The following is a 12,280-nucleotide window of genomic DNA, read 5'->3' as shown; positions in this document are numbered from 1 at the left end:
AATCTCTATTCTCTGCACAATACAACTGCCATATTCACAATTCAGAGTGATGGCTGGCAACTCTCTAAAGCCAAAGATTTTTATATTGAAATCATCAGAATGGTCTTCATTCAGTCTGTAGAAAATTCTCTAAGAGAGAAATCTAATGGAAATTTTCTATCACTCAATGAAAATAATTATATTTTTATTAGTTAAATATGTTATAATGTATCACTATCATATTTTTCTTAAGGACAGCAGGAAAACTCCATTTTTATACAATGGGTTTTCTGGTTTATCTGCTCTGTGTCACTGACCTTAAATGTTGCCTATTGTTTTTATGCAGATCAAACTTTATGTTAGATCTTTTAAATAGCCAGCTTATATCATCCAATACTGAGCCATAGAAAAGAATAATTAGAAGCTTTTTACTCTGTCCTTCAAGGCCACTCTTTTGTAGTTCCATTTCAGGGTGCACTGAGATCTGTAGATGAATTATTGTATGTTTGTCTTTCTTTATGCCATCCCTTGTAGCTCTACTGGCATATCTTGTTCATACAGTTATACTATTGGATAGACTATGAACATTTATATGTTTGTTTACAAATATGTGTGAGTACATTCTGCATGTGCCATATGATTACGGACATTTCTTAATTAATTCAGAGAAGATATTATACTGACCTGAAATTTTTAAGGATGAAAAAAATAACAGTTTGAAAGATATTTACCTTGTTGTGAGCTATGTAAAGTCCACCATTATTTATCCAGCCAGGATTAAAGCCAGTCTCTATTTCCAGTTTTGCAAGCAAATTTCGAGTTGCTGCCAAGAGTTGAATTTCAACATCATTAGGACGCAAGCTCCAAACAAGACCAGCTGAATGCCATGTTGTTCCAGAGGTGACTTTGGAGCGTTCTAGTAGCACTGTGTCAACTCCCCGTTTTGCTAGCTGATAAAGTAGGTTGCATCCAGCAGAGCCTCCACCTGGTAATTAATGTGACTTATAACTTAAAGGTAATACAGTTTTAATTATACAGTATAGAGTAAGAAAGTAACAGGTTTTTTACAACCTGAAAAGATTATTTTGTAAAAAGCTGAAACATAAATCATAACACTCAATTCCTTACATACCACTCATGTCCGCAACCTGGCTACCACTAGCACGTTCGCTTATGAGTGACCTACCATTCCTCAGAGACTGTTGTGTATCTTTATATTTACATTTAATACAGTCTTTTAAATTTTGAATATGCAATTGTCTCTGGAAACTTAATAGTTCATTTTGCTATATTGACATTAATTTATTTGTATTCCTAGCATATAGTATAGCTTTTAAGTTCTATTCACTTCTTTTTGGAAAAATATTAGTAAAGAACAGATTGCAGCCTAAAATGAGCATATATTTGTGCTATTCTACATCCACAAAAATACTCTGCAAGCCACCATATGGTGCATGGCAGAGGGAACCTTGTAGCACTAGTAATCATTTCCTCTCCTATAACACTCACAAAAGTGGGGGAGAAACAACAGTTTGTATTCCTCCACATGAACCCTAATTTCTCTTATCTTATCTTCATGGTCCTTATGTGTATGTTGGTGGCAGTAGAAATAGTCTGCAGTCTGCTTCAAATGCTGATTCTATTGAACACAGGGGAGACAGCACCAGTAGCGATTTCTAGTAAGATGAACAAATATAAAACATTGTCAGCCCCCTTCCCCATTTGAATGATTTTTAGTTGAAAGCAAAAAAAGTAGGAAACCCACAAATAAACCAACGTGAGACATTATTTGAAGCAAGTGCTACATTATAAATAACTAAGAGTACCAGTAATAGTAAGCAAAACAAAGCCAGCTCATCCCATTTCAGAGGCTGCATTATAATATTTAAATACTAACTAAAAAATTATAAGACTTAGAAATAATCCTACATTGTGACCTAAATGTTGATGTTATTTCTATAACACAGGAAAACAGCAAACAGAAACAGTATGTATCCCTGGTTTTATCCTAGGCAGTTTGTAAGCCAGCTCCATCTGATTTCAGAAACTGCACCTCTATAAAACATCAATGGGTAGTAAAACAGCAAACAAAAACAGTAAATATCTCAGGTGTTATCCCAGACAGTTTGTACTGTTGATCTTGCAAGAAACATAGAGGGATAACTACTTTTCAGAAGAGAATTAAGGTATAGGGCAATCCAGTCCAAACAAATTCCAATTTGATAAAGGAAAAAATCTTTGATATGGCAAGTATTTGAGGGGGATTCAACAAGTAAGACAACACATTTTTGTTCAGCCAATTATCATTGACAAAATGAGGAATTTGTTGAAGGATATTGTCGAATGTTCCCATTTCAGGCTCTACAGTTTCATGAAGTTCCAACAGGTGGCAGCATTATACATAGCGTTCAAAATGCCATCTGTAATAAAGGTGCATTCCAAGAAGAGAGCTGTCACTGAGTTTCTTTTGGCAGGAAACCAGACCATCACAGATATTGATAGGCTCTTGTAGAGCATAGTGTTCAAAATGGCATCTGTAATAAAGGTGCATTCCAAGAAGAGAGCTGTCACTGAGTTTCTTTTGGCAGGAAACCAGACCATCACAGATATTGATAGGCTCTTGTCTACAGAGACCTGGCAGTGAATAAAAACATGGACAAGGAACCCGTCATCAGCACAAACCTGTGCACTCTCCCACAGGCTGCACACAACTGTGACTGCTGCAGTGTTGGAATGAGTGGACACTCTATTTGAGGTGATCATTGGCTCACAATCAAACATCTCAGAGCAGAACTGGATGTCTCTGTTGATAGTGTTGACACACTCATCCACCAGTTGGGGTACTCAAAGGTGTGGCCCACTGTGTTCCTCGCCACCTAACAGGAGGCCACAAGGAACAATAAAGGTCCATCTATGCAGAATCATAGATGTTTTATGAGGCTGATTGTGACAATTTTTTGTCAAACATCATCACAGGCAATGAAACATGGGTTCATCACTTTGAACCAGAAACAAAATGGGAGTCCACGGGGTGGCACTGCATTACTTTTCCTCCAAAGAATAAGTTCAAAGCCACACCCTCAGCTGGTAAAGTCATGGCAGTGGTCTTCTGAGACTCTGAAGGGGTTATTCTGTTTGATGTCTACCTACATATTGAATTGATCAAATCAAAACTGTGTTGTTCTACCCTCAGAAGACTGATGAAATGACATCAGCATGTTTGTCACCACAAAAATGCAAAAGAACTTCTCCTTCTGCATGACAACACAAGGCCTCGCACAGTTCTGTGCACGGAGAGGAGGTCACAAAACTTAATTGGACTATTCTCCCTCATTCACCCCACAGCCCGGATATTGCACTTTCTGACTTCCATATGTCTGGCCCAATGAAGGTTTCCCTGCACAGGAAGCAGTACATGGATGATGGGAAGCTTACTGATATTCACCAATAGAGTGGTACCATATAAGCATACAGATCATCTCACTAGAGTGGCGCAAAGTCATCACATCAAACAGAGATTATGTTGAAAAATAGAGTTTTGTAGCATAAAGAGTAGGGAATAATATGGTGTATTAGAATCCTCAATAAAATCAAGCCACTTTCAGAGAAAAGCAATAACAGAGTGCAGCTCACAAGTGATCAAAGTCTACAGTGGTAAGTCCATGTTAGCTGGCATTTTTGCCAAGTTTCTTCCACACCATAACCTAATGTTTTGTCTCAGAAGTTAAATAATGGACCCATGTCTCATCTCCAATGACAAGCTGGAGCAGGATTTTGTGCATGAACTGACCTCTCAATTATGTCCCATAAATGTTCTATGGGATTAAATTCAGGCAATCTTGGTGGCAGAATCATTCATTCAACTTGTCCAGAATGTTATTCCAACCAGTCATGAACAATTGTGGTCTGGTGACATGGCGCATCATTGTTTGAGAACATTAAGTCCATGAATGGCTGTAAATGGTCTCCAACTGGCCAGACATAACCATTTCCAGTTAATGATTGGTTCAGTTGGACCAGAGGACCCAGTCCATTCCACGTAAGCACTGCCCATACCATTATTTAGCCACCACCAGCTTGCGCAGTGCATTGTTGACAACTTGGGTTCATGGCTTCTTTGGGTCTGTGCCACACTTGAACTCTGCCATCAGCTCTTACCAACTGAAATTGGAACTCATCTGATGAGGCCACAGTTTTCTAGTGATTTCAGGTCCAACAGATATGTTCATGACCCCAGGAGGGGTGCTGGTGATGTCATGCTGCTGGCAAAGTCACTTACATTGGTTTTCTGCTGCCATAGCCCATCTACACCAAATTTCACTACACTGTCCAAATAAATACATTTGTCTTTCCCACACTGATTTCTGCAATTATTTCAGGCAGTGTTGCTTGTCTGTTAATACTGAGAACTCTACTCAAATGTGGCTGCTCTATATCATTAAATTAAGCCTGTTGGCCACTGCATTGTTTATGGCGAATGGTAATGCCAGAAATTTGGAATTCTTGACTCACTCTTGACACTGTGGATCTCAGAATATTGAATTATCTAATGACTTTTGAAATGGAATGCCCCATGCATCCATCTCCAACTACCGTTACCCATGCAGAGACTGTTAATTCCTGAAATACAGCCATACTCACAACGGAAACCCTTTCACGTGAATCACCTGAGTAAAAATGACAGATCTTCTGAATCACATTGCGTACATGATTCTACCACTATTTGTATAAGTGCATATTGTTATCCCATGACTTTTGTGATCTCAGTATGTACACTGTCCAGTCTAATGAATGTGACAAGCAGTCAAAAGCCAGAATAACCAGCTTTTAGAGAACTAGATGTGCAAGAAGAGAGTCAGTGAGGTTGTGGAACCATGCTGACTCCAGTGCAGAGGCCAATAGCACTAGGTTTCTCAGCTGAGGCTCCACTGCTTGAACAGCCTGATAAAGGTTGTCCTGCAGGTTCTCGATAGGGTTTAAATCTGGGGAGTTTCATGGCCATAGGATTACACTAAACTCATCCTGGTGCTCTTTGAACCATATATGTACACTGTAAGCTGTGTACCACATTTCATTGCCATGCTGATAGATGCCATCATGCCGAGAAAAAATAAACCACATGTAGGGTGGCCATGATCCCAAAGGATAGATGCATACATGTTTTGATTCTCTGTGCCTTCCAGGATGATAAGATCACCCAGGGAATGCTACAAAAATATTCCCCAGACCACAACACTTGCTCCTGGTTCCAGGGTGCCTGCTTTCAAATATTTCACACCATAGATGTCTACAACCACCTGGCCGATGGAGCATAAAACATGGTTCACCTGGATAGGCCACCTGCCACCACCCAGTGAACAACCAGCTGTGGTATTTGTGTGCAAATTCGAGCCTTCATCACTGACGAACAGCAGTCAGCATGAGTGCATGAACTGGGCACCTGCTGCGGAGGCCCATACACTCTAATGTTCACTGAACGGTCATTGAGGAAACATTGTTGGCAGTCCCCTTGGTTCATCTCCGTGATCAGTTGCTCAACAGTTGCACACCTATTCACCTACCCATATCTCCACAGCTGTCGTTCATCCTGCATCTATGGCCTGTGGTGCCCTGGTGCCAGTTTTAGATAGTGCCATTTTGCCATGCATGGTATACTTTAATTACTGCAGCAGGCAAACAGGTTACAAACTTTACCATTTTGGAAATGTTTCCACCCTTCACCCGAAAGAGAGGATCTTGGACGCTAGATAAATCGCTCTGTTTATGCATTATGACCATGGCTTCACTGTTTTCTGCATCCCTGTGACACACTTTATGTACCCTCCACAGCTAGTGTTGCCACCTGCTGTCTGTGTGTGTGTGTGCTCAGGATATATTCCCAAACCCATTGATCAATTACAATGAAATTTGTCAGACAAACAGCAAACTTCGTGAGCACCAGTTTACAATCTCCTAGCGCCTGCAGGGGCAGAGGTAATGGAAAAGAACAGTTTTTCAGCTCCTAACATGTAGGCTATCCTGCAAGACAGGCACATTGTGTGGGAGTAGTGTCAGTCTGTCTAAACAACCTCGTTTGCAGAGAAGCCGTCATGTCAGAGACAAGAAACTTTTTCCAGCAACCAGTGTGTAGGCTACCTGCAGCATGGGCATGTTGTGCGAGTAGTTTTGACCTGCTTTATCAACTTGTTTTGCATGGGCCATGTAAGTGGATGGGCACAGCTGGGGAATGGATGAGGTAGATCGAGAAGGGAATGGACAGAGGAAGAGGGGCAAGAGGTTATCGGTAGGAAGGGAAGGGGGGATGGAGAGGAGGGACAGAAAAAAATGGCAGGATGAGAGGGGGAAGATGTGGACAGAGACAGTATAGAGGAGGAAATAGTCAGAAAGAGGAAGAGGAGGAGGTGGACAGAGAGTATTCTACAGCACTGGCCCCTTACTTACAAGGGGAGGCTGCCAATTGTGAAATTCAGATTCGATTCATACTGTGCATAATAAAAGCTCATGGCCAGAGGTGTAATGTGGCAAAGCACCAAGATGCACTTCTCAGCCATTGTCGAGAAAATCGACAGTTAAAAGAAACCGTTACGGTGAAATACTCACTACGATTTATAGTTTCCTACAGCATCGTGGCGCAGCGGTAAGTGCTCGGGTTCGTAATCCGAAGGTCACTGGATCGAATCTCTCGCTATGTAAAATTTTTACACACAAACACACACACACACACAAACAGATATATATATATATATATATATATATATATATATATATATATATATATAATCCATCGTCCACCATCAATTGTCTTCTCCGATTTTTGCCGATATGATACGATACGCGTGGTATGCATCAAACCTGACGAACGATAGAATAATTTTTTCAGAATGTCAATCAGGTGTGTTTCCCAACAGATAATTTAAAAAACAATTGTTCTTGTAAAAACGCATCGTTTATCAGATGTGCTCGATGTCGTGTTGTTTTCTGCTTCCCATGTTTCTGTGATAACTATCACTCTGGTTCGTGCGATACTCCAGCTACTTCTGGTCACTAATTGTTAATTATGTGCGACTGTATACCGTACTTTTCAATAAATTGTATCTACTTGAATACTATTTGTGATATTGTGTTTTATTTCAAGTTTTATTTTTCCACGACAAACGACTTTCAACAACTTATTACATGCATAATTGTTGCAACTGATTGCCGGGAATTATATATATATATATATATATGTACATTTGAATTACAAAAAAACAAATAATAAAAAAATGTTGCATGGCGCGAGATTCGATCCGGCGACCTTTAGATTATGAACCCGAGCGCTTACCGCTGTGCCACGACGCTATAAAAAATTAATAATCGTAGAGAGTATTTCACCGCAACAGTTTCTTTTAACTCGATTTTCTCGACAATGGCTGAGAAGTGCATCTTGGTGCTTTGCCACATTACACCTCTGGCCATGAGCTTCTATTATGCGCAGTATGAATCGAATCTGAATTTCACAATTGGCGGCCTCCCCTTGTTAGTTTGTATTTATGGTGAATCTCTCAACCATCCAAAAGTCCCAAACCATGAGAATAAGTTCAAGTGACTCCTGTATATAAGGAGGGTAAAAGAATGAACCCGAAAAATTACTGACCAACATTCTTAACATCAATTTGCTGTAGAATTCTTGAACATATTCTCAGTTTGAATGCAATTAATTTCCTTCAGACCAAAAAGCTTATGTCCATGAATCAGCATCATCATGCATGCGAAACTCAGAGTACCCTTTTCTCATATGATGCATTGATAACTACTGATGAAGCACAACAGGCAGATTCCACATTTCTAGATTTCTGAAAAGCATTTCACTTGGTGCCCCATTGCTGACTATTAACAAGGGTACAAACATATGGAATAGGTTCCCAGATATGTGAGTGGCTCAGTGATGTCTTAAGTAACAGAACCCAGTACGTCGCCACTGATGGCGAGTACTCATCAGAGACAAGGGTATCATCAAGAGTGCCCTAGAGAAGTGTGACAGAACCACTATTATTTCCTATACACACAAATGGTCTGTTGGATAGAGTTGGCAGCAATCTGCAGTTGTTTGCTGTTGATGCTGTGGTCTATGGAAAGGCATCAAAGTTGAGCGACTGTAGGAGACAAGATGGCTTAGGCAAAATTTCTAGATAGTATGATGAATGGTAGTTACACTATGCAATCAAATGTATCCAGACACCACCAAATACATATGCTTTTCATATTAGATCATTGTGCTGCCACCTACTGCCAGGTACTCCTTATCAGTGACCACAGTAGTTATTAGACATCGTGAGAGAGCAGGATGGGGTACTCCGCGGAACTCACAGATGTGGTCAGGTGATTGGATGTCACACGTCTGTATGCAAGATTTCCACACTCCTAAACATCCATAGGTCCACTGTTTGCAACGTGATAGTGAAGTGGAAACGCAAAGGGACACACAGCAGAAATACGTATAGGCCGACTTTGTTTGTTGACTGACAGAGACTGCCGACAGATGAAGAGGATTGTAATGTGTAATAGGCAGACAACTATCTAGACCATCGCACAGGAATTCCAAACTGCATCAGGATCCACTGCGAGTGCTATGACAGTTAGGTAGGAGGTGAGAAAACTTGGATTTCTTGGTCAAGCGGCTGCCCATAAGCCACACATCACACCGGTAAATGCCAAATGATGCCTCACTTGGTGAAAGGAGCATAAACATTGGATGATTGAACAGTGGAAAAACGTTGTGTGGAGTGACAAATCATGGTACACAATGTGGCAATCCAATGGCAGCGAGTGGGTGTGGCTAATGGCCAGCATGTGTAGTGCCAACAGCAAAATTTGGAGGCGGTGGTGTTATGCTGTGGTCGTGTTTTTCATGAAGGGCCTTGCACCCCTTGTTGTTTTGCATGGCACTATCACAGCACAAGCCTATATTGATATTTTAAGCACCTTCTTGTTTCCCACTGTTGAAGAGCAATTTTAGGATGGTGACTGCATCTTTCAACGTGATCGAGCACCTGTTCACAACGCACGGCCTCTGGCAGAGTGGTTAGATGGCAATAACATCCCTGTAATAGACTGGCCTGCACAGAGTCCTGACCTGAGTCCTATAGAACACCTTTGGGATGTTTTGGAACACCAACTTCATGCCAGGCCTCAGCAACCAACATTGATGCCTCTCTTCAGTGTAGCACTCCATGAAGAATGAGCTGCTATTCCCCAAGAAACCTTCCAGCACCTGATTGAACGTATGCCTGTGAGAGTGGAAGCCATCATCAAAGCTAATGGTGTGCCAACACCATATTGAATTCCAGCATTACCAATGTAGGGAGACACGAACTTGTAAGTCATTTTCATCCATGTGTCCGGACACTTTTGATCATATATTGTAGCTCTAAATGTAGAAAAAATGTAATTTAATGCAGATGAGTAGGAAAAACAAACCCATAATGTTTGGATACAGCATTACCAGTTTTCTGCTTGATTCAGTCACATCATTTAAATATCTGAGTGTCACATTACAAACTGACAGAAAATGGAATGATCATGTGAGGATTGTAGTAGGAAATGGGAATGGTCAACTTCAGTTTATTGGGAGAATTATAGGAAAATGTGGTTCATCTGTAAAGATGACAGCATATAGGATGCTAGTGCAAGCTATTCTTGAGTACTGCTTGAGTGTTTGGGATCTGCAGAATGATTCTGTTCCACTCAACTTACATTTCACATAAGGACCACACAGATAAGTTACAAGAAATTAGGGCTCATGCAGAGGAATGCAGACAGTCATTTTTCCATTACTCTATTTGTGAATGGTACAGGAAAGTAAGTGACTATCAGCAACACAGAGTACCCTCTGCGGTTCACTGTATGGTGGCTTGCAGAGTATGTATGTAGATGTAAATGTAAAGGAAATGGTGCAGGAGGAAATGTATAGAGAGAGGTGGAGGGGAGAAGATGGACAGGGAGATGGGAGTTGAGGAGCTGGACAGGGAGAGAGGGGGGAGGAGGAAATGGACGGAGATTGTGTGGAGGAGGAAATAGTCAGAGAAAGGGGGTGGAAGAGGTGAACAGACAGAGGGAAGGAGGCAGAGATGCAGGAAGCAAGTGGAAGATGTACAGAGGTAGTGGGCAGGTGGAGAAGGAAGAAAGGGAATAGGAGATGGACAGAGAGAAGGGGAGAAGGATACTGATGGAGGAATGGGCAGGAGAGAAGGGGCTGAGGTGGTGGCCAAAGAGTGGAGGAAGGAGGAGATGGAGAAACAAAGAGCATGGGAGAAAGAGATGAACAGATAGAGATGGGAGGAAGAGGTGGACAAAGAGAGGAGGGGAGAGGGAGATGTGTTAAATATATGTGTCAAACGTGTACACAGGTGAAACTCTGGGGAAAGGCTCGTCTTAAATGTTTTAGAACTGACAATATCAAAATTATTTCTGGTTAATTATACATCATTTTTTGAAATACACAATAGTGTAGTTGATTTACTCTATGTGACAAAGAGTTTCAGTTTAATTCCCACACTAAAAGATGCCACCAAGATTCACTATGGACTGTAAAACTACATTACACCAATTTTTTTATTCAAGTAGCATACTCTCCATACAATATCAAAGTACTAAATATGGGCTACAGTGTTCATGAGTCTCTGTTGTTAGCAATGGAATTATCTTCAGATAAAAGGCTACCCTTCAAAACCAGTGAGCACAGGGGCCTCAGTGATGGTAAATTAAGAAAGCATGCTGAAAAGTAATGTCTCCAATTTCTTATGTGAAAACTCTTACAGACTTTTACATAAAAGAAATGTTATTGCCGTCACTGTAGAATGTTGGATTTTGTTGACAGAGCCACAGCCTCACCTCTGCTTGCACCACTTCATCACTATCAAAAGAGAAGTCCTCAAAGGTATTCTTTATATTTTCGGCGGAGATGAAAATTGGATGGGTCCGGTTTGAAACTGCATGGAAGTTTATTGGTGACAGTGAACCCAAGGTGCTGGATTGTTGTGTAGATGCCACAGCACTCACATGTGATCTGGCAATGTCATGCTGAAGGAGAAGGTGATCCATATGTGGGCAAACTCTTTGCATTTGAAATTTAACTACAGCATGCTGTTTCTCACACACTAACATAGTTATGTTACACACCTCCATGTCACTCACTACGATCTGGAGCACTCTAGCAGCACAGGGTTGCAAATATGCAGACATGAAGAATAAAGGTTTAGAATTTTAATAATATCTGTTTTATTTAAAAAGCTTTAGGTGTTTTCACAATAAAAATTTGGAGACTTTACTTCTTAGTGTGCCCTCACATAAACTTGTGCTACCTACTAAATCAGGAAACTTGGAATGAGATGTTCAATGAAAGTGATGCAAAACAGAATTTTCAATAAATTTCATGGATCATACAATTATAATTTTGATATAGCCTTCTTACTTAAGTAATCTAGATTAAAATCAGTTGTAAACAAAAGCTGAATGACAGCTGGCATAAAACCCCCCTGTGCAAAGATAAGAGTTTTGCATTCATGTAAAAAATGCAAACCTGTAATTATTAGAAATGCAAAATTATATCAAAGAGTAGGCCTCTACAGAAAGATCTACCACAAAGTTATTAGAGATGCAAGAAAGAGGTAATGATGAATATATCTGGAAATAATAATAATAAAAAAAGACACAGGACACTTGGAATATCATCATATAGTGTCAAAAAGCATTACCCTAAAACTTCAGAATATAAGTATGTGATACCAAATCAGTAGCTAACATTATTAAAGGGTTCATTAGAAAATAGCAAATTATTTGATGCAAAATGACTTTCAAACTCTTAATATGCAACACACTGAAAGCTGAAATCCTCCCAGAGATTCTATGTTTCTCAAACAGGTCACACGTGATGAGCTCATAATGGCAATGACTTCATTAAAGAAGTTTTCAAGTGGTTTTTGCAACATCCTAAACTGTATTATAAACTGTACAGGATATTGTATTGATGAACCTCTGAAGCGTCTTATTAATCACTTCTATTTCACAGGCGCATTTAGCAATCTTCTGGAGGTTGTGAAGGTCACCCCCTTGTACTAAAAGGGAACCAGAGACTAATGTTAACAATTAAATGGCTGTATCTCAGCTTAGCAGCTTCTCAAAGATCTATGAAAAGCTCTTGTATAATAGAGTGCTAGAGTTTATAAACAAAAAATTACTGCTGCCAAATCATCAGCATGGCTTCAGGCAATCTACATACACAATCACAGCTATCTATGAATACCTGCACACTACCCTCAAA

The 12,280-nt window shown here is 40.2% G+C and overlaps 1 protein-coding gene across 1 annotated transcript in view; it reads right to left on the bottom strand.

Annotated features, from left to right (window-relative positions):
- Positions 1 to 12,280, bottom strand: part of LOC126470544 (sarcosine dehydrogenase, mitochondrial) — a 263,068-nt gene that overhangs the window by 148,693 nt on the left and 102,095 nt on the right. The window contains exon 4 of the mRNA XM_050098476.1: positions 711 to 964. Coding sequence (XP_049954433.1) covers positions 711 to 964 — 254 coding nt within the window. The remainder of the gene's footprint in view (positions 1 to 710; positions 965 to 12,280) is intronic.

The sequence above is a fragment of the Schistocerca serialis genome, chromosome 3 (genome assembly GCF_023864345.2).
Source record: "Schistocerca serialis cubense isolate TAMUIC-IGC-003099 chromosome 3, iqSchSeri2.2, whole genome shotgun sequence".
Lineage (NCBI taxonomy): Eukaryota > Metazoa > Arthropoda > Insecta > Orthoptera > Acrididae > Schistocerca > Schistocerca serialis.
Note: the sequence above shows the minus strand (reverse complement) of the source record. Positions and strands in the feature narration are given on the sequence as shown.